General features: G+C 49.2%; 1 protein-coding gene across 1 annotated transcript in view; it reads right to left on the minus strand.

Annotated features, from left to right (window-relative positions):
* BSN (bassoon presynaptic cytomatrix protein) overlaps positions 1-22839 on the minus strand; it is a 96615-nt gene that overhangs the window by 52090 nt on the left and 21686 nt on the right. The window contains exon 2 of the mRNA XM_072875699.1: positions 20420-20819. Within this exon, the coding sequence (XP_072731800.1) occupies positions 20420-20819 (400 nt within the window). The remainder of the gene's footprint in view (positions 1-20419; positions 20820-22839) is intronic.

Below are 22839 nucleotides of genomic sequence, written 5' to 3' on the forward strand. Positions count from 1 at the left end.
ATCCTAAGTATAGAGTTCAGCCTTTGCAGTAGACAGGAGAAGCTTTAAAATGAGCTGTAAGCAGAAAGACTTCTTAATTGAACATCCGAGATCTCTTCAAGCCCAAATTGAGGATTATAATGAAGAATAATTCTGTCTCTGCTGAGGGTTGGTTATTTGGGACCATTTGGAGGTCACCCAGGATGCTGTCCTACTACATAAAAATAATAAAACCAAAAAGACTAGGAGAGCATTAGATGACCATATTTAAGACTTTGGAGACTTGAGACTGAATGGTTCCTCACCAGCTCTACCCATTTACACCACCTCACTGCAGCCAAAGCCATCTGACCTTGCTACCTATACGACCCTGTGCCCGATGGCCTCCTCTGATACTTCAGGAGCACAGTCCATCTGACTTGTTTTAAATGATTATTTTAGGCTGGGAAGAACAGCTCCCAAGTCATCTCGAGTCAAGCGTGGTCAACCCCACCCAAGGTTGACCACTTTGAACAGGATGGAGCAAAGGAGCTTTGTCCAGCAGAAGATGCAACCCATCCTCCTTCTCTGGCACGAGACAACAGGATGCACAACTAGCTGAAAAACAAGCAGCCAAGTTCATGGGAAATCACAGGAGAAAAGGAGCGTGGGTTTTCTCCGAATTGCCCAAAACATGTGTATTTAATATTCTCCAAAACTGGAAACCCTGAAAAAAAAACAACAAACCCCTACATATTTGGGAAGAGCAAGACAGCAAGCCTTCAGCAGGAGCTCTTCGACTCCAAGAGCCCCAAGCAGGCACCTGCCCCAGAGCCCCCTCTCACGAAGCCAACCCCAGCAAGTGCACCCCAAGGCCACGGCCACAGCTCCCTCCTCTGCCTTTCGCAGGCACCAGTACAGCCAGAACTAGATGAGTATAAAAATAACCACAGCTGGAACTGGGTAACGAAGGTACTGTGTTAATCAGGCTAATAGGGAGGCTCAACGCCAAGGATCACTGACTGGATGAAGAAGGGCTTCATTAATGGGTGCTACTGGCTTATCCTGGAGGAACGCGGCAACAGCCTGGCCTCTCCCTAGAGCTGCAAGAGCTGCCAGTGACCTGCCTGAGAGTGTCCTTAGGTGCCTCCAACTCCGCAGCTCTGCCTGCGGATGAAGAACCGTCGTCTCACGAAATCAGCCAGTCAGCGAAACATCCCTTCCCCTCCATGCCTCCCAGATCCGCTCTAGAGGAGCTCTCCAGGGGGCACGTCTTGCGTTTTACATTGTCACGCTGAAATCTGCCAAAGCCACGTACCCTGCAATTAAAGCAACATCCTGATCCAAGAGAAGAGGCAGTGCTAGAAGGCAGCCCTTGGCTAGAGAATAGAGGGAACAGCAAACTGTGGCAGGGAGCTGGGACACTGCTGGGAAGGCAGGAGGTGGGAACGGCTGTAGGAGAGCAGGGAAAGCTCAGCAAATCCTGGAAGAGCTGCTGATGCATGGAAAAAAAGCTAAAGGTACTGCATGGAGAAGGCTTCCCACACTATCTCAGACTGGCCGGTGGAGCTTATGACAAATACAAATATATGCCTTATTCTGAAGTTTGGGGTTTGTTTTTTAAAGCAGGACTATTGCTGATTTCTCCTACAGCAACGCGGGGACAGCTTGCCACAAAGCTCACGCAGCGAGGGTAGGAAAAGCAGCCCTTGTTGTTTGGATCAGCGCACAGCCTGCGCGCAAGTGAAATGAGAAGCCTGCAAAGCCTCCCGTGGGAGGCTGCAATGTGGTGTACCAGCCAGGGTCTGCTCTGGGGGGCACAGATAACCTCAGGAGATGAAGTCTCCCAGGCTACCTCTGGAGGACCGGGAGCAGCCCAGGGTGCAGGAGCTGTCGCACGTCCGTGGCCATGCTGCATGTCAAGACATCATCAAAATTCACAAGTGCATCCAGGTGGGGAGGAGGCGGATACAAACATGCAAGCGGCGTGGGCTGAAGCTTCCTGGTCCAAATCTGAAGCACAGATCGAGGAGAACCCCGGGCTCCAGAGGGACTGTGCAATTAGGAGTGTTTCAGCACTTAATTGACAAGGGAATTGGTCACCGAGACACTTCTGAAAAAGGCCACCTTATGCTCATCTTTATCTTCAAAGATCTCAATACAAATAAAATCTAGTCCTTCGCACTCCTGCCCAGAAGGGGACGCCACCAAAGCCATCAGTAATCATCCTGCTAACGCCTGCCAGAAAATAATCAACTTGCTCGCTTGCTGGTGAGCAAGAGGAACCAACCCCCAACCTCATCCTTCACTGCAAACAACAGATGGGAAACCACATTTGTTCAGAGAATCGAGCTGTGGAATAAGACAGTGCCATTTTATCCTATTAGTCACTTCTTAACCAGTCTCCTTTTCTCTAGTTAGCACTCCTGCAACTAACCAACGGCTGGTAGAGCAAGTCTTCTCTCCCCAAAGGGCGTCAGAAGGCACTAACACACGTGAGGCTCTGCAGGTCCTCTGGGTTTGAGGCAATCTCCAGCTCCTGCACCTCGCCGTTCGGACAATCTTTACCCACGCCACGCAGCCACCAACACAGAGATGAAGCAAACATTCAAAGAAAATAATTGCATGCTGCAGAGCTTTGCAACTGACCTTGATCTGCCATCACACGCAGGATGGCTCTCCCCCAGTAGCATCCCCCACGGCTAAGGCGCCGGTCGAGCTGCTGGCTCCTCGGGAAGGGCAAGCATCCCCTTCTTCACCACTCGCCCTTGCTGGCGGAGAGAAACGGATGGGCAGGAGGAAACCTTTCCAGCGCCAGACCCGGCGCTGCTCCTCTGCTTCCCCCAGAGCGCGGGTCCCCCACCCCAAAGCAAGGCGCTGCCTAGCTAAGCACGCCAGCAGTGCCACCGCCCGAGGCGAAGGGACAAGTCCTTCCAGTTCATTAGGGAAGGTTTCTTTTGCAATTTGCTGCCTCACTAGCTCCTGTTTAGACAGCCTTTGTTCCCTGTCCGCAGGAGCGCATGAAAGGTTTGGACGTCTGTACGTGCTCAGAGGATGCTGTCCCCTGGGCCTGGTCAGGGAGGATCGCAAAGAGCTCACCCCAGGTTTCAACCTCTTGAGCTTTGCATGCTGACGTGCTCTAAGTGCAGCCCCAGGTCCCCTCCTGCTCCGTAATGCGGGACGTCCACATGAGCCCTCTCGGTCAAGGAAAGCCTAATGGCTTGCTTTGCCTTTTTCTGCTGCTGCTCCCGCACCCTGCCGCCAGCCGAAGGACAGACGTCCAGAGTAACAGCAGCCTCCGGTCCTGCTCGCTTACTGTCTTCTGCAGAACTAAAACAGCGCCTGGGAGGCAGCGGGGAAGCTCAAAACTTTCCTGCCCAAAGCAGAGAAATACACGAGGCCGTGGGGTTTCTCTGGGTGCAAAGCGACTACCGTGTAGAGCAGTGATACAATTCATAGCTATAATGCTATAAAGAGCATAGGCTGCTCTCAATAAATAGACTTAACAGATTAATTTAAAAACAGCCCAGTTCCCTGTTGGTAACACAGAATAAAATCATCATTCATTTACTGTATGACTCCACATTTATTCAGTTATGAGTGGGCCCTGTTGCAGCCTTGCCCATGAGTTTCTGGCTCCTTTGGGAACCCTCCTGGACAATTACAGTAATAGTAGATAATGGCTGTAGCTCAGGGACTAAGCTAAACACACATCAATATCTGAAGGTCATTTTACGCCCCAAACTTTGCATTACCTTGGCAGCATCAACGTCTGAGTACAGCACAGCAGCAGCCAGGGTGGAGAGGATCGTGATCCTCTGACCCAGCAGCGAGCGTCTGGGATGGAAGTTTTTAAACAATAAAGACAATCCTGGTGCTAGTGTCGACAGCCCAAAGTATTTTCAGAGACAGAGTCACAGACCAGGTGTTACGGCCTCACGTTTTCTGCAGACTGAAGGAGCCAAGTTAGGTCTCACTTACCCTGGGCCAACACGTATTTATGAGTGAAGCCGCTGGAACGAACAACTTCTGCAAATGAATACATCAGAGTGGATCAATGCATCAAAGGAGAATGTATTTTCTGTCTTTTTTTTATTATTCTGGATTAAATATGTAATAAATGCTCTTGTAGATGTTAAGGCCTGAAGATAGACAAGCCATTGCACAATCTTTTTACATACCTAAACAGATTTAATTGCTCAATTATTCCAGATAAACACGATAAGTTCCCTGCCATGAATAATTTATAATCCAGCTAGCCACACAATCTGTGAAACACCAATCTATGGCTGCAGCAAAGGAAAAGCGAGCAGATGCCATGATCCTGAGACACCCCGGCTTGTTACCAAACGTTGGCCAAAGGGGCAATAGCATAAGCTGCCCAAGGCAGGTTTATGCCCAAGGCAGGTCTGATCTTGCTTGAAATCCCTCAGCCTGTGTCTTCATTTGGGTTATCGTGTTGCTCGGAGGATACAAATATTGAACAAATTAAATAGGCACAAGATTCAGCTGTGCACCTGGGAGGAGACAGGCACAGTACATCCCCGCTCCGTTCATGGTTGGGACGGGGCTGGGACAGCCCTCCTCAGGAGCCGGCTGTACTGGTTTCTCCAGGAATTTCATTAGAGGATCGTGATGGAGCGTAAGAGCCGCAGTGAAGCCCGATGGGACACAGCGCACTGGGGGACGGAGGCCTGCAGGGGCTGTCGCGAGGGACGGCACTCAGCACCCTGCGGAGGAGGCAGGGGAAAGGAGGACTGCTGGGGGAATGAAAGGTCCTGTCCAGCCGGGACTTACCACACTCGGATAGGAGAGACCCAAGAGAGGGACCTGGAAGGTGTCCAGAAGGAGGGTTAATCCTAAACCCATGACGAAGCCATCGCAGGCAGCCCCCTTCCCACGCAGAGGAGTAACGAACCGCAGCGCTGAGCGCTGCCCGGGGAACACTGTGGTACCAACCACACATCAAAGGGTAGGAGGGGCAGGTACCACCTCCGGGCTCCAGTGACCCTGAACGAACGCAGCCCTTTCCTATCGGGCTCGGGGCCCTACCATAAACCTTGAGCATCTTTATGACTCTGAGCAGCAGACAAGAGGCGCTGGGTGGGCTTCCTCCAACCTGGGCACCCCGGACTGCCTTTCCCTGCCCCGCTCCCCACTCTTGCTAATAGATGCTCCTGCATCTGAATTTTATTTACACTGCTGCTTCGTTCCAACAAACCCATATTAAAGGCTTCGGGATTTTGCCCTGATATCCTGCAGCAGCAAGGAGAGGGGGCTGTAAGGGCCTCTGAAAGGTTTTGGCTCTATCCTCTGCCCCCAGGCAGGATCAAACACGCCTGCATTGCTGCCGACAGATGTTTGTCTAATTTGGTCTCCAAAACTTCCCACCAGTTGTGGATTTACCGGGTGGGCAGCGAAAGGGGGAATAAAGGGGCTTTGACTTAACTACTCTCACTGCTAGAAAACATTCTCAAAATATTAACCTAAATCTTCCTTGCAGTCCAAGTCCATCACTTGCCATCCTACAGACCACACACACTGAACAACAGCTATTTTATTCAGCAAAAGTGGCCTACGACCAGCTTCCCTGCTGAAGGCGTCTGTCCGGGGGAGCACGTCCCAGCACCAAGACCACAACGTGCAAAATGTCTCCTAGAGGTGACCGGCCACCACCTTCACGCTGCAGAACTCTTGGTCTTGATCTCCCTGGGGCTCCACAGCATGTCCATGGCCTTCAGACCCAATCAATGGTTTTCTGCGTTTCCAGGTACAGTTTCTGTGCATTTTTAGGAGCTGCTCAGGCAGTGTTGGAGGACTGCGTGCTATGAAAGGAGCTCAGCTTTGCATGGTCCCAAAGCAGCCTACGGACCACCTGCCCCCAGACGTACCTCCCATTTTGCCTTCTTCTGGAGAGACCCACTTGGGTGGCCCTGGCACCTGAAACAGGCTTACAAGTATGGCCATAAACACCAGCAACAGTTTGTCCAGTCACCAGCTACCTATTTTAATAAAGCAGAATAGGTTTTCTGTGTTCCTGAAAGGAACATTTTTTAAAAGTGTTAAAAAAATTTAAAATGTTTAAATTTTAATGTTTTAAAAACCATTTTACATCCAAAATTCCTATCCCCATCCAAAAGCACCTGGAACCAGCTCATAAGTCATAATCTACTACGTAAAATGTATCAATTCCAACACAAAAATCTGCAAACAATTAGAATTTGAACAGATACCTGTAAAGCCACATCCCTGTTAATTGGGTTTTTATAGCCATTATATACCCTCTAAGAAGGGGATACTTAATTGCAAGCCAGTCTACAATAGCAATCACCCTGTCTTCAAAAACAAACGCTAATTGAAAAACAAGATTAAAGTTGGTCATTCAAATCATGATTTTTTTGCTTGCTGATCTAAAGTCATTATCGCCATGGAGATCTAAGCTGATACACCCCGGGAAGGTCCATAAAGTCTTAATCAGAAAGAATCCTGCTATCCACAAGGCTGCCTCCTCTGTCGTCACCCAAGCCAAAATACGAAGTTACTCAAATAGGGCAGCTCTGCTGCCCTCCTGATGGGGGGCTCAAGGATCACCATAGGGCAACCTGCCCGGGACTCCTCAGCCCCATTTCAAACCCTGCGCAAGTTTACAATGAAAGTTAGTTTTGTTCTGCTCAAATGAGGGGCCGAGTCCTCAATTGCAAAACTAGAAACCATTACAGAAGAGAAAAAAATTTCAAATAGAAATTGCTCAGTTAAAAAAAAAAAACAAGACCCACACATTGCAGAAGCAAATCTTTCCTCCACCTTTTTGGGCTTCTTAGCTTTTCTTTGAAAGATCTCCAAACAGCAGCAGCTTTGGGTCAATACAAAAAACCCAACCAAACAACAAAAACACCCCAAACTCACCATGCAAGAATTCTCTCACAAACACCCTTTGGTGCAAACAGGCCACTGTCAACCACTATTTTAATGCTGCCGTTAGCCCCCTATTGCCCGCACAGCCGGCTATCGCACCCCGCGGTGCACGGGGAGCGTGCCCCTTGCCGAGACACTCCTGAGCCCCCTTGCCCCCACTGCTGAGCTACAGCAACATTTCTAGCACCAGTGGCTGCAAAGAGAAGATGGAAAGAGGGATGGAGATGTATTGGACACAGTGGTGCATGCAACCCCAAGCAATAAATACCAGAGAAATAAATCAGGTTGCTCATTTGAGCAAAGCATTTAAGAGCTCCTCGACGAGGACATCCGTCCCTGCCATCACAGCTGACAACTCAGTCCGCTGGAGCAGACCAGTGTTTAATGAAATCTCAAATTAATTTGTCAAGCAAAGAAAAAAAGGCTTCTCTTGTAAATACTGCATTTTTGATTAAAGCATCACAGCTGTGACAGACAGCTATCTCCAGGCAGCTATCCTATGCCTCTGGCAGGACATTTTTGAAAAGGTGCACAGCTTCTATAAAAGCATTTCTTAGTCAAGCCCTATAGCTCAATACATCATCTTTAGGTGCCAAATGCGCCCAGCACCTCCATGCTGGGTCCCCTCCACTGGTGCTGCTGCCGCAGCCAAGGAGCACGTTGGACTGGGTGATAGGCAATGCAAGCCGCAGCGCTCCAGAACAGCACCACTCCGTGTCCATCCAGGCAGAAGGGAAACTACAGAGGAGCAAACTGCACAGTTCAAGCTGATTTCACCCCCCTTTGATTTGTGCCAGTGCCAATTAGAAACCGCTTTTGGAGAGAAACAATAAATCTTGTCGCTGCGCCCCAGCGACGCGAGTATAATTACCAGCCACGGGGACCCTCTCTGATCTACGGTGCATTCTCACAGGCGAGATAGCAGGACCGATTGCTGCTCCCTCCACGTTCGGGTGTTCAGCTGGAGAGGTCTCACTCCTGATTTTTGAGTGTTGTGCATCAAAACCTCCAGCTGAACGGTGGGAGCTGCACCGACTGCGAGCAATCAGACCCAAACCACCTTAAATTGGGCAGATAAGGGATGGATTGGCTGGCAAGAGGGAAGCAGCGGGACCTGGGCACCGGGGGGGGGGGGGGGGGGGAAGGGGAAACATTTTACATCCAAATAAATACCACCTTCCCATAAGCTTCTATCTGCCCACAGCCTTGTCTGCTGGTGTTAACTCCCCTGCCTGGCTAGGCTGGCTCCTGGCGCTCTGCAGAGAAAGGAAAGGAGGAGAAGCAGGTCTGAACCATGGTGTGCAGCAGGCATTGGGATGCAAAATGGCACACCATGCACGGCCAACATCACCTCAGGGGATGCTGCTCATCAGTGCACAGCGACCCACGCGCCCAGGGAGAGGGTCTTGCTGTGCTGAGACCTTTGCTTCCCAGTGGGATGCAGGCTGGGTGGCATGGGGCAACTGCCTGCAGTTGGAAGACATGGGAAAAGGGGTTGGCTGGAGAAGAAGGGGGACTTGGGGCAACAGCTTGAGCTGGCAAAAACCATCAGTAGGGGCAATGAAGCCTTCACTTTTTTGTAGAAAGTAAAATAGTCCCCATTATTGGCTCTTGGTTGGGGTGGCATGGCTTTCAGATCACTTAACGCAGTGGACCTGTTCAGAGCCCTCCAAATGACACGTCCTTCAAAACCATCAGATCATGGGACTTTTCTGGGCAGACCTGTAAAAACTTTATGCCCAGGATCTGCATGAAGCATTATTTCCACACATCCCCCAGGTCTCAATGAGAATTTAGCACCTGGAATTAGTTATGGAAAACGGTATTTCAGAAATTGCTGGATTTTTTTTCTTCCTAATTCAATAAAGCAATAACCATCGTCTGCTGAGAGCAAGTAATGGGATCCCAGAAGCAGCTCAAAGACAGATGGCAGCAGCAGCATGCCTGTTTGATGATATTTCTCAAAGCGCTCTCCAATTTGAAAGCCACAATCATATAATCTGGAAAATTAATATGGCAGGTCAGAACATAAGGTAGAGTTTGTAAAAATGGATTTTGGGTCATTAGCTGGCCTGGCCCAGCATCTCAGTACTGACTTGGGACTCCAAAAAAAGTCGGGACTCATGCCCCAGCCTACCAAAGGTCCCTTGGGCAGGTTGCTCAGGACTAGATGAAAGCAGCATGCCTGGGTACAAGGGCTCAGTTTAACTGGGCTTCACCTTTTGGGGGGACCCCTCCTCTGCCCCAGCACTGTTGTTCTTGCATTAGCACGCTGGGCTCCATCAAACACCAAGAGTATTTGCTTTTCTCAAAGCTCAAAAGGTTTTGCAATACATAGAGTACGCACTGCCCGTCACGGGCAAAACAGAGGCAGGCGTGCTCAAGGACAAGCCTCTCCCCACAATAAGTATGTGCATTATTTCTGAGGAATCCAGAAATTCAGGTAATTCAACTCTTCCTCAGGTCCCCAGGGTAACTTTAGCACAGACCACTAGTTTTTAGCTAGACCTTTCCACTAGACCTGGTATTTTATCTACTGGGCATCATACTCTGTTCACGGGGGAAAGGAGCAGCAAGCAGCGCCTTCCAGGAGACCAGGAGAAACACAGGAGGTCTCCCAGGGAAAAAAGACGACGTGATACATCTGAGAGCACAGGAGGGGCTGAGCAGAACCAATGTGCGGCCCAGAGCCACAACAAAGCTGGTTTTGGAGGAACCCCACAGCAGAGGAGTTGCAGGGACATGGCCTTTCCAACTTCCCCCCACCTGCGTCTTTAGGCATTGGAGTACTCTGCAATTAAGACAGAGGGGAAAAACCCCAAAACTGAAGTCCCAAGGGGAGTTCCCATTCCTAGAGCCAAGCCTAGCGGTGCCCCTGCTCTGGCACGCCCAGCTGGTTGCTGCTCTATACGTGCACCTCTATACGTTTGCATCCTTAGCAGGCTTTTAATAGGGAACGCTTGCTGAGCCCACATTTCTTGCAAAGCCGAGCTACATGCAGTGACAAGCTCGTTTGCTCTTTGGGGACAGGGCTTCAAATAGCTGCTCGCTTGTGGCAATTAAAACGGGCAGAGTGCTGCCACCAACTCCGGTAGCCTGTGCTGTGACTGATGCAAGCGCCGTCTGTAGTGCTCTGATAAGGATATTGGATGATTCAGAATAATCAAGGCTTTGCTGAACATGAGCCCGAGTATTTGTGCTTCTGTTTCCATCTAACGGGAATACTGCGTCGTGCTCATTAGAAGGGGGAGAGGGCTGCTGGAGGTAGGTGAGCACCAAAACTTCGTCTCCGTAAGTCTGATGGGCACATCTGTCCTGCCCACCACTCAGGTCTCGTCCATGGAGGTCTCCAACTCAAGGGTCCGGCCAGTCTAACCCCATGGCTTGGACACAGCAAGGGGGTGACAGAGCAGGGGGGGAGGGAGCAAACAGTCAATGTTAAGTCTTCTTCCCATCTTGGGGGATTTCCATGAGCTGTGACCAGGCAGTAGGGGCTGCTGCACAAGCAGTTGGGGCTCAATTAAGATGCAGGAGATGGGCAAAGTGGGCAGGGCAAGGGAGGAAGGGGAGGGACACAGTGGCCCTTCAGTCTTCAAAACTGACTTCCAACTGGTTTAGTGCCATGTTATGTCCATGCCTTAACTCGTTTTGACAAACCTGTAATCCCACAGACCTGCTGCATAGCCTACTCCCATCCCATACAGACCACATCTTTCCCTATTGAGCCATTCCAACAACTTGGCTTTGATTTCACCCGGAGCAGAAAGCCAAGCCAACGGCACAGCCTATTTACATGAATCAAAACCAGAACTCAAACATCCCACCCTTCGGCCGTCCTCGATCAAAAGGTTTACAGCCTAGATAAAATGGCATTTCAATCAGAGTTAAAATAACCAGTTTTCATAGTCCAATTAGCACCATATCCCCTCAGATAAGGGCTGCCCAGGAGCACAGCTGCATATTACCTCTCCAAGATGAGGAGCTGGGTACAACAGGAGGGTGAGGTCTGGGAGCAAGGCTGGAGCTTGAATTAAAGCGGTGAGGAACACCTCAGGCAGGAGGCACAAACTGCTGCCCCACAAACACCTTACTGCATTCACGGGGCTGTTTTCAGAAATCTCTGATACTTTTCAGTCCACCACACTACGTGAGTCCCCTCTCAGCACCTAAACATGACCATGGCTAAGAAACGGGGTTAGGAAGAAGCAAGTTGGGTTTCTGGTGATGGGAGCCCACACAGCTCTATAAATAGCATCGGTGATCAGCTAACATTCAGGTCAAAAAAGAGATAACTGCTGAGATGTCACCACCTCTGCCAAGCACGGCTATCTTTAAAGACCAAACAAACCTCATACGTCGTTACCAGCCAGGGTGGGAAGAGCCACATCACAGTGTCCCCTCCTGCGCCGGGGCTCTCCCGCTGGGCACCCCTCTGCCGCACCAGAGACAGCACCGTAGGGGATGCAGAGCGGGTAGTGTCTGACACCCCCCATTATAACCACCCTGCTCTCTGCTGCTTGTAGAAAGATGGTAAACAGGAATTAATTTGTCTGGGATTAACTTAATCCCCGTTGAAGCACTGAAAGCGTTTGAAGTTTCCACCGAAGCACTCCTCGAAGGCAGCGCAGCGTTTTACCACCAATCACACACGGCAAACAAGACCGTACAAGCAAGGGCTATGAAGCCCTGTGCAATGGCTGCTCTTCGGGATATTTTGTGCGTGGTGAGCGGGATCCGGAAGGACACTCAATCACATGTGAGATTTCATGTGCTCGACTGGTAGGAAAACCTTGAGCAGCATCCGCGTGAGCAAAATAGCTCCATCCACCACCACGGGCTGTAAATGATCTTATTCCTCTGCCTGGGGACGTCCAGGGGAGGGAACCGAAAGCAAGTAGCAGACACAGCAAAGCTTTCAAAAACATGGGGAGCCTCTGACTCGGTACCCTGCTCTGCTTTGGAGAGCGTGACAGCCGCTTCCGATCCTCAGCTTGCTTTTCTTTTTAATGATAAAGTGATATGGGAGTTGAAAGCTAGAGGAAAACCACGTCTCATCCAAGCAAACAGCTTGCCGTAACTTAATGTACCGAGGGAAGGACGACGCGGGGCGGTGGTGGCTCAGTGCATGTGGCTTGCTGGGCTTGGTATTTATCAAGTGACAGAAGATGCCAAGAAGGAAGCGGGCCACTTCCCATCTCTCAGAAGTATTTGTCTTTACTTGCAGTTGTTTTTATTACCCCTCTTCACTGCAGCATCGCTCCGGCATGTGGGAAACCATGCTCTCCCATCCCCTCCAAACAATTTAAGACGTCACCATGGACCCTTACGTGTCCCCGCAGTCAGGTCCCTGCTGCCGCGGCTCACTGGAGCCAGCCGTTGGCAGAGGGGAGCCACCATGAGCAACAACAGCAACACCATTAGTCACCGGGAACCGTTTAGCCAAGATCTTTTTTGACATTTTCCGCAAGTGAATTTTGCATTATTTGAATCATCTACACAGAGCGCAGCGAAAGGCGGCATACTGGGAGGAACAGCCAGAATTACTCATGAGCTTTTTTTTTGTTGGCTCTAACTTAAATTGCGATCTGTCGAACAGACAAGTCGCACATCGCTGCAGACTGCTGGGAGAAGCCCCTGCTCGGGCTGCAGCAGGGGCCGAAAAGGCAAATGAGTCATTTATATGGAGAAAGCCTCAGCAAGTACAAGTATGCTACTCTCCAGCTTTGTATTAGTTGCTTTATTCAGTGCTAATCACCCCATTAAAAAAAGATGGAGCAGAAATAAATAAAAAGAAGTCCAAGCAAGAGAGAACAGAAGCATCCTTCACTGCACGCTGCAGACACAGGATGAAGTGAGGGCTGGGATACTTGGTGTAGGGATAAGGGGATTAAGAGGTGAAGAGCAATGGTGGGGAAGGGCTAAAATACAGGAAACACATACACACACAACCTGTTGGTCCAGGGCGATAAATTCAAGGTTCTATCAATATTTTCTCACCATTAAAAAATGCAGAATATTCACTGCAATCACAAAGAGCACAGTGCCTAGCTTTTCCATCGTGCTCACAGCACGAGGTGCTCTTGAAGAGAGCTGTAGGGCTTCTTCAGGTGGGCACATCCCCAGCAAGCGCTGGTCCTGGCCAGCCCACGCCGCAGATGCTAGCTGAGCACCAGGGATGGGAGCTGCCCCACAGCAGCAGACCAGACCAGGGCAAGCATCCCTGCCCGGGCGGGTGCTTCTCAGGGCAGGTGCAGCCCAAATCGCTGCATCCTTATGAGAAGGCAGCCGCCACGACAAGCCCTGGCTCCTGCAAAGAGCATCACACAGCGCATACAGGTCACTGCTGGCTGAAGCTCTGCTAAAAACAAACAACAAATTGGAATAAAACTCACATTTCTCTCCTATTGCGCAGCCTGATCCAATGGAAAATTTCTCCCAGATCTGCAACGTAACGCTAACGACAGATTTATTTTTACAGCTACATCATGAAGAAGGATGATCTCAAAAGAGAAACCATTCTGAAACGGGCAACTTGACTCAGCAACACAGGGGTCTGGCTGGATATAGGGTGCAACCTTACCACGTACACACCCAAAGAGCTGTCTAACACCACAGCAGCACACAAGTCCTGCCTGCCCCAGGGCGTCCTGGGCTTTGATCTGATCACAGGAGGAAAAAGCATACTCCTGAACTTGCTGAAAGGTGCACAGAAGGGAGGACCGCTGCTTACACAGCCAGCCCTGCAAGCTTATGTCCCCAGCTGCCTGCTCCTCTGCCACAGCCACCACAAGCGTGACACCTGGGGGGGAAATCCCCCGGGGGATACCAGACCAGAGAAACACTTACTGTTAAATATTATCCCACTATAAGGACTGCTTGAGATCCAGCATTTTTCAGACCCAGGACCCATTCTTTAAGGGAAGGGGGAACTATAATCTCTAAATACAGCCTCGCGTTTCTGCACAAACACAATAACACATCTTCGAGATGCGGTGCTGCACGTGTGCCAACAGCTGAGGCTGCTTCACAGCCAGGAAAATGAATAGCCAGCAAGGTCCCAAGGGCAGGAGAAAACCTTGTCGGCTTTGCCATTCAGCAAGAGGAGAGACCGCGTAAATGTAGTCTCACGGCTCCTCCTCTGCCGTCAGTCCCGTTGCAAAGAGCTAAATCAAACCCGGAGCTGACGCACCCAGGGAAAACTTGGAAGTTCAGGAGATGCCATGCCAGCATCGCCCCACACCTTCTCAATGAAGAGCCAGGAAGGAGAAGGACCACTTTGGTTGTTTAAAAAGGCAGAGACACAGGGGAGATTAAATGTCTCAAAAATCATGTTTAATTACCTATTGGCAAGCAATATATTCACCCTTCTTCATCCAGCCCTCACCCCTTGATGCTTCCCAAGCTCACTGGTCAGGGGACACATAGTCCCAGAAACCGCCACATTAACACCCAGGAGGAACGGGGCGGCGTGTCAGAGCACAACATACTGCAAAATGTGGCTTCAAGCCACATAAATTACAGAAACATAAGTTACAGTCGTGCTCCAACAACTTCAGGGCTACCCAGACCACAAGGGACCTGCGCCCAGCTGCTCCCCACCAAATCGTTTCGGCATCTATTAGACCCCAGGGTAAAACCGCTGAACCCAAGGGGGATTTTGCCCACGCTTACACAGCGGGCATCAGAGACCTGTAAATGTTTGGATGTTCACTGAATGACAGGCAGGAGATGAGAGGGATGAAAATAGGAGACTGGGGATTTACTGCTACTAATAATGGCCACCGTTTTAATGTAGAACTAATAACCCCCCTGGCACCCCTAAGCACAGCCCTTTGCTCACGGGGCCACTGAACCAGTGGTCACTAGTCAAGCCAAAGCCTCCTGGAGCGCAAATACTTCAGACTGGATCCTTAATTCACAAAAACAGCAGGTTTTACTGAAAATCGGACACTAACACGCTGCAAGGTATAAAACTGAGACGATGGACCGATTGAGAAATGGGCTCTTAGGAAAAGCAGCATATGAACACCTTCACAATTTCTGCAACATTCAGTCTCTTTTTTTTTTTTTAAGTTATGTGCTAAGTGAATGAGGTGGTGCTGCCAGCAGGCCCCACTCCTGCTGGTGGAGCTGGGCTGGAGAAGGCTTTTCTGAATTTTCTTACAGTATTGAGCAGAAAACCATCCACCGGTACATTATGATGGGATAAATACAGCCCTATCCTGTACATTCACACTTACATTAGGAGAAGTGGGCCTGTGTGAACCTCAGGAGGTTCAACAAGGTCAAGTGCAGGGTCCTGCACCTGGGTCGGGGCAGTCCTTGGTTTCAATACAGGCTGGGGGATGATGTGATCAAGAGCAGCCCTGCGGAAAAGGACTTGGGGGTCCTGACGGACGAAAAGCTGGACATGAGCCCACAATGTGCGCTCGCAGCCCAGAAGGCCAACCGTACCCTGGGCTGCATCACAAGCAGCGTGGCCAGCAGGTCGAGGGAGGGGATCCTGCCCCTCTGCTCTGGTGAGAGCCCACCTGCAGTGCTGCGTCCAGCTCTGGAGCCCTCAGCACAAGGAGGACATGGAGCTGCTGGAGCGGGTCCAGAGGAGGGCCACAAAAATGATCCGAGGGCTGGAGCACCTCTCCTACGAGGACAGGCTGAGAGACTTGGGGTTGTTCAGCCTGGAGAAGAGAAGGCACCGGGGAGACCTCCTAGCAGCCTTCCAGTACTTCCAGTACTTCAAGCAGTACTTAAAGGGGGCCTATAGGAAAGATGGGGACAGACTTTTTAGCAAGACCTGTTGTGACAGGACAAGGCGCAATGGTTTTAAACTGAGGGAGGGCAGATTTAGACTGGAGTTAAGAAAGAAATTTCTTACGATGAGGGTGGTGAGGCACTGGCAGAGGTTGCCCAGAGAGGTGGTAGATGCCCCATCCCTGGAAACATTCCAGGTCAGGTTGGACGGGGCTCTGAGCAACCTGATCTGGTTACAGATGTCCCTGCTCTTGCAGGGTTTTGGGCTAGATGACCTGTAAAGGTCCCTTCCAACCCAAACCATTCTATGATTCTATTATTTCATTCTCACCACCTCAGCTGATGGTGTGCTTCCCATTAATACAATTTAAACATTTACCTAAAAACTTCAAATTATTTTTGTGGATATCTCCTCCCGCTACAGATAACTCAAGAGCTGCTGAGAGGTTTTCCTCTCCTGAACAAACAACCTTGACCACTGTTGGGAAACCAACCAGCAAGTTTTTAATCCTCCTTGAGACTTTTCACATTTCACTTGCAAAGGTCCATGATCAAAGGTTGGTGATGATCTTACATGGCACGGAGCATGTAGGGAACAGATTTATTTTCAAATATTTTAAATATTTCATGTTTTCATATTACATTATATTCATACTGTAAAAAGTACAAAGAATCTCTTCGATCTCCTTAAGTAGAGCTAAAAACGTGGACCAGAACTGAAGTTTAACAAGTATTACCACTTCATACAGTCACAAACACAGCAAATACATTCAGAATGGCCTGGGGACAAAAGCAGGGACTTCAAAAAGAAAGTAATTTGGTGAAGAACATACATGTATAAATACGCTTCTTTTATTCAGGGTGGGGGAAAGATATCTACTGCATGCATCTGAATACTTCTGGAACTGCATCTGATGAACACGATTTCAAATTGAAAAAAGCACAATGGAAACGTAAGGAAGAACACCAAGATCTTCTATAATCCCAAAGCAGTTGCAAGCAAACCTATTAGGCAGCCAGACAGTTTGAGTGTCATTTCGGCACTAACTACAGCACATATTTTAATGCTGTGCCACTGCTCTTGATTAAAATCAAAACCACGTTCTAAACTTTTTCGGTTTAGTACTTAAGATGGGAAGGAAATGAATTAAAAGAAACACAAAAAATTTTAAAAGAGCACTGAAGAAGAAATTAATTTCTCAAATTAGCAGTGTGCAGTGGCACTTCAAAACCCCAGAGAAACAGAAAGGATGCCTGCAGGTTACTCCTTGTGATACCAAACAGAGCAAATCCAATCAGATGAACATGCTGCAGGATCAGTCAGGCGAAAGCCACAGGAGCAGCATTACAAAGTGAAAGATGTACAAAAAGAGGATTTTCTAAACCTATTGTACTGGCTTGAAACTGAGCTGTTCCCCCCGGAGGAGATGACAGCCTTGCCGGTATGGTCCTGCAGAACAAGCTGTCCAAAAAAACCCTCAAAGACAACACAGTGGAAAACTAGAAAAGAAGTTTTAATGAGAAACTGAAAATCCTACTAGAACATTAGGGCTACAATATTGCATTCAAAATAACGCATCTCCACTCAAAAGCCTATTTCCTACATAGGTGTGTAAGCAAACTTAAATTTTACCATGCTATTTCATAACTTCTTGTCTTTAGTGGTGCCACCATAGCTCCCTCCTTCACATTTCCCCTTGCTTAAAATAACTGTCTACGGCAAGAGCACTGACCTTCAGGAATAAGTGAATGAACGAGAAAACTGGCACACCAGCATGTAACCAAATTGAAAACGATGACAGCAGTTATCGCATAGCGCGGAGATGAACAGAGGGAAGAATATGATTATCCACATGTAAAATATTGAGTGACACCGACAGCAGACAGGAACTTCTGTTTGCCCAGTCTTGTGAGACAAGAATGAGCTGGTGCTCAAAGGAATAAAAAGACAGCAAATAAAAAAAACAAAAAAGATTTTTCTTGCTCAGCAAGCAATCAACTCAAGATGCCATAGAGTCCAGCTGCTTCGTCATGATAGAAATTCATTACTTGCCTTTAAGATAAAATGACCATCAAGCCAGAAAAGGAATAAAATAAGAGACAAGACAAAGAAAACTAATTTTTCAAAGGCACGTATATGCTTCTGAGCAGAAGGTATCACCTAATTATCGAGCTAAAGTGTTTTGCTAGGGGGTATGGCTAACCCTCCTCTGAAAAATCTGCTCTTGCTACTTGTAAGTGGCAGGACGGAGCATGATGGACTACAGCTCGTATACCAAGTCTGTTGTTATTTTATTTTTATATGTATAGAAAAGATATATTTAAAAGCTATTTTATAATTTATATATTTTATATATATACACACATAAAAAATATAAAAGACACATCAAGCTTATATAAACATCAGGCTCTCAAAAGGGTTTCAGAAGTCAACGCACATGGCTGTGTTACACCAGACAAGTACCAGAGTTCCCACCTCGCCACACCTGTGGTTTCTGGCAGTCCCACAGATTGCACAGGAGAGGATGTACCAAGTAAAACACAATTTTGGTTTTCCTGGGTTTGGTTTTCTTCGAAAATGTGATATTTTCGATGATTTAATTCTACTAGAAAGCCTTGAAAGCAGAAAGAGAAGTTACAAATCCATATCTACTGCAGCACAAAGTAGACACATCAACTATTCACATGAAAATATATTCATAAGGAAATGCAAATGGAAAATACAACCCCACAAATCCCCTCATTAGCAATACTGTGCAGCCACCCAGCAGCACCTGCCGGGTTTGAGGGACCAGACTGGATGGATGTTTTGCCCTGTGAGGGACGGTCAAGCAGTGGAGCAGGTGGGACCGGCAGATCCATCCTTGGGAGTTTGAGACCCAACCGGATAAAGCCCGGAGCTCCCCTGCCTGATCTCTGCTTTGAGCAGAGGTTGGACTAGGTGACCCCTGGAGGTCCTTTCCAACCTGGCTCCTACCATCAAGAAAGCAAGCAACCTCCGAGCTGCCTCCCATTAACCCTTTTTAATGCCACCAGACGGCTTCAGACGCCTTCCTATGCGACTCTAGAATAGCAGCACAAGTGATGATGCCAAGGAAGGCGAGTCACGCTTCAACAAGGCAGTAAGCACCGTCGCTCCCCCAGCCAGCCCAGCACACGGGCTGCCAACACAAGCTGCAAACAGCAATCCTGGACAACTGTTTTCATCCCCCAGCTCCCTCAACGACCTACTTACAAGTCATAAGGTTGCTTGCTGTTGAAATACATATTAAACTCAGAACAAACAAAAAAAACCACCCCACATCTTTTTTCATCCCAGGTTCAATTTTTTGAATGATGTTTAAAAATGCTCCGCAGTCAATCACATTTCAGAGGGCAGAGACACCTAGAGATGCCTCGAGATGGCCTAGAGATGCTAAGCAGAAACTCCATGCACACACACATTTTAACATGGGTATCTACAAGAGAGGCTCCGGGTAGGGGCCACTGCGGGAAAGCTCTGGGGGCAAGGCAGTGGAGACCGGTCCCGGCTGACCAGAAACTGAGCAATAGGTGCATTTTTGTTTGTTTATTTGCTGTTTAACTGCTACTCTTCAGAGCAGTTGGCCAACTTTCAATGCAGTGCTTGGACAACAAAATAAATGTTTAGCAAATCAATTTAGAAGTGAAACAGAAGTGTGACCCATGGCATTTCCTTGCAGAAGCCTGAATTTCCACCTCAGGGCCCTTTGTTAAGGTCTGAGACCTTATTCTGATCTTCACAGGAGTAAGTATGTCTTTACAGGGGTACAAAAGCAGCACCCAGCTAATTATGTCTCGCTATGCCAGGGGTATCAGCTCTCCTTGCTCTCCAACCTCTCCTCCACCGGGAAAAGGGACTGGAAGGCAGGAGTCTCTCAAACAACGGTGTTTAGAAACCACTGTCTGGTGTCAGGAGCAAGCACTGCGTGCCTACCAGAAACAGCTACTGGCAATAAAACGTGGGTACCCAGGGGAATTCAGTGCCTGAATCCTCTTTTCTCGCACACTGGAGTGGCACAGTGGCTTTCCAAAGCACGGCTTAGCATTTCTGTTATTAAGCCTGAGAGTAGGAATCCAATGGTTTAGCTCTTAACAGCTGCAAAAAGCATCCACGTCCCTTCCCACCCTGTGTGGAAGTCTCTGACCTGATGGATTGGCAAGGAGAGCCCCAGCCAGCCCCAGCACCCCTTGCTCGCCATTGCTGCCAGATCCGCCCCTGGGAACCCGGCACATCCATTTCACACATCCCACATGGCACGAAACACTCCCCCGGCAAGGCACCATCTCACGCACAACTTCGCACTTCTCTCCTGCCACCAAGCCTGACGCTGTCTGAAACTCACCCGCCACCAAAACATCACCACCCGGGATGAGTCAGGGTCTAAGACGATTGACACCTTGGGGCTGCCAACAACCCCTCTGCTCTCCTCCCGCTGTTGAGTCCTTCAACTTCAGGGCAGTTTTGTGTACGTGGACCTCACCTCAGCCAAGCATTCTGGGGTCCCAGCAACAGAGACTGAACCTCTCTGGTGGTCTACCATTTCCCTTTAACTAATTTGCCTCCCTTGCCTCATTATAGCTCACATTATCGCAATTATCCCGATTAACCAGCAGAGCCCTTGCTCTTGGGCAATGCTTCGCAGCTGCCAAAAGCAAAGGTGCAACTTCTGTGCTTGGAGAAAACAAGAACCTCTCCCTGCAAACCTTGGCGGCAGCCACAGCACTGCCCACCCGAACCGGCCGGAAAGGCTGCCCGAGGAAGAGGAGCCGTTACCTGGGTGAGGTGCGGGTTGGGGTTGAAGCCGCACTGGTTGCAGACTTTGCTGTGACACTGGGTGCAGGCGTTGAAGTTTGGCTGGCCGGGGGAGGAGGTGAGCTCTGTCGTCTTGCATATGGGGCACAACGTGCTGCTGGGGAGGGGGGCGATCTGCGGGAGCGAGTAGGGAGAGGTAGGGGTGCTGCCCCGGTCCGGTGACGCCGAGGGAGACCTCCCCGAGCCCTGGCTCCTGGCATCCACCTGCAGCGTCCTCCGCGGTCCCTCCGCCGGCGGTCCAGGCTGGCCCCGGCCCCTCATCTCCCGGGGGCTCTGGGAGCTGGGTGCAGTCTGTGCAAGGGAGGGGGATGCTGACCGCTGGCCCGCGGCCTGATCCAGCTGCTCCGGTCTCCTCGGCGTGCTGAAACACCATTACAAATACACATAATAAGCCAGGTTTAGTACACTTAAATGATGCCTGTCAATGCAGAAAACATCTAAAGCACTCTCGCCGCTCTCGAAGCCCCAGCTCAGCCAAGGAGGCATGGTGAAACCACACTGCAAACCAGGGAAACTGTTCAGATCAGCAGAAGGATACACTTTACCTTATGAAATGAGGCACAATTTCAGCTTTCTCTTATATAACCCAGCAGCAGAGATGTAATTGAATTATTTGGCATATTCCGAGTTGAACTTTAATCAGAAAGTTGCACAGAAAACAGGAATGAGAAGTTTGGGGCAGCTCAGCCTCCTGCCAGCCAGGGGCTCCCCGTTAGCATTTTTCCAGCCCAAACCAGTGCTCAAAGAGGCAGCAGCAACTCTGCTTTGCAGATTGCCAAGCTCTTTCTGCAGGGAGACGGCCAACGTGTGCTAAACCATCTTTTCACAACCTACTTTTATGAGTTGCTGTGAAACAAAAACCCCTCCAGAAGCCCCAAGGTGGCAGGGGAACTACTTATACTTTCTTGACTGTCAAGTCACAGGTGAAAGCAACTTGAGGGCTTGTTTCCCAGGGGCCACAGCAGTGGGAAATTAAGAGAGAGGGCATCAGCTCTGCTGTAGTAATCACTACTAAAATGAGAAGCATGGGGAACAGGGACTTGCGTGGGCTGGCTGCCCCCCAGCTGAACCCTCTTCTGGGTGATGTGAGTCTTGGCTGGACAGAAAACCAGCTGGGATGCATCAGGTCGCCAGGACAGGGCTGTGAAACCTCCCTGTGAAACCCCAGCTACCCAGAAGGAGCAATACTGAGCTCGGCACAGCACCAGCAGCAGTCCCCATAGCCTGCGTAGGATGCTCAGCACCCCACGGTGCGTGCTCCCTGCCACCCCAGAGCTCGGGGAGAGGGTCCCGCAGCCCCAGGGAGCTCTGGAGCAGCTTCAGCTGCAAGAGCTTTGAGTTCTCGTGCTGGTGCGAGGTCCCACAGACCCCACCTCCCACCTTATTTCAGTGCAGGTACCCTGCAACGTGCTGCTGACGGACCACGAGTGCATGAGAACGAATCTGTGATGGAAGATGTTTACGTAGTTACAGGGGGTTTAGGTAACAGAATCATCCGGTGCGCACGCTAATCAAATATTTCTCAAAAAGGCAGAAGCCCTAATGCCCTTACTACCTGTGATCTACAGCTGTTTAAGGAAAAATATTACTCAGAATCTCAAATCTAATAAATTGTTGATTTACCTAAGCAGGGTCTGACCTTATAAAGGTTTAAAAAGGGAACTTAAATGCATAAAACTAATGAAATTCAAAGTGCATGTTGCCACAGTAATAGGAAGTCAGATGAAAATAAATATTAAAATAGCACTTTGGGAATACTTTTCGGCTGCAGATTGAAACCCACTTCTCTGAAGGAGGAATTGCACAATAATAATAAAGCAAAGCAATAAGGGAGTAACTGATCTGCTCCAGACTAAAGAGGAAACTGCACCTGGCCCTGCAGCAGGACACCTGCAGAAAGTGTCATTTGCACGCCTTGCTCCTCCATCACGAATGCTGACGCCCCTGAGTTCAGAACTGGGATTTGCCTCCTGATGCTGAGGGCTGCAAAGCTGCTGCCCCATGAAACGTGTGGCACCCGTAGCTGGTGGGGATGGGAGAGCTCAGCCCCAGGCACCGGCAGAAAGTACTGTCAGAAAGCAAAATGCATTTCCTCTCCTTAAATTTATTTCTTATAAAAACAGCATCTATGTATTAGAATACATACTATCCCAACGGTGTATTAAACAACATTGACATAAAATTATTTGAAAAGATTAATGTCAAACGGTCAATTATGGTCAAATAACTGTTGTTTGGAACAAGAGAATGGTTATTCCACTGCAGATTTCAAAATTCAAATTTTTTTTTCCCATTTGATATGAAAAAAATGTTTGCCACCAAGTGGGAATTCTGACTCCAAACCGGCTCTGACCACAGAAATACCACCCAACTACGGTTTC

The sequence above is a fragment of the Ciconia boyciana genome, chromosome 11 (assembly GCF_034638445.1).
Source record: "Ciconia boyciana chromosome 11, ASM3463844v1, whole genome shotgun sequence".
NCBI classification, from domain to species: Eukaryota; Metazoa; Chordata; class Aves; order Ciconiiformes; family Ciconiidae; genus Ciconia; species Ciconia boyciana.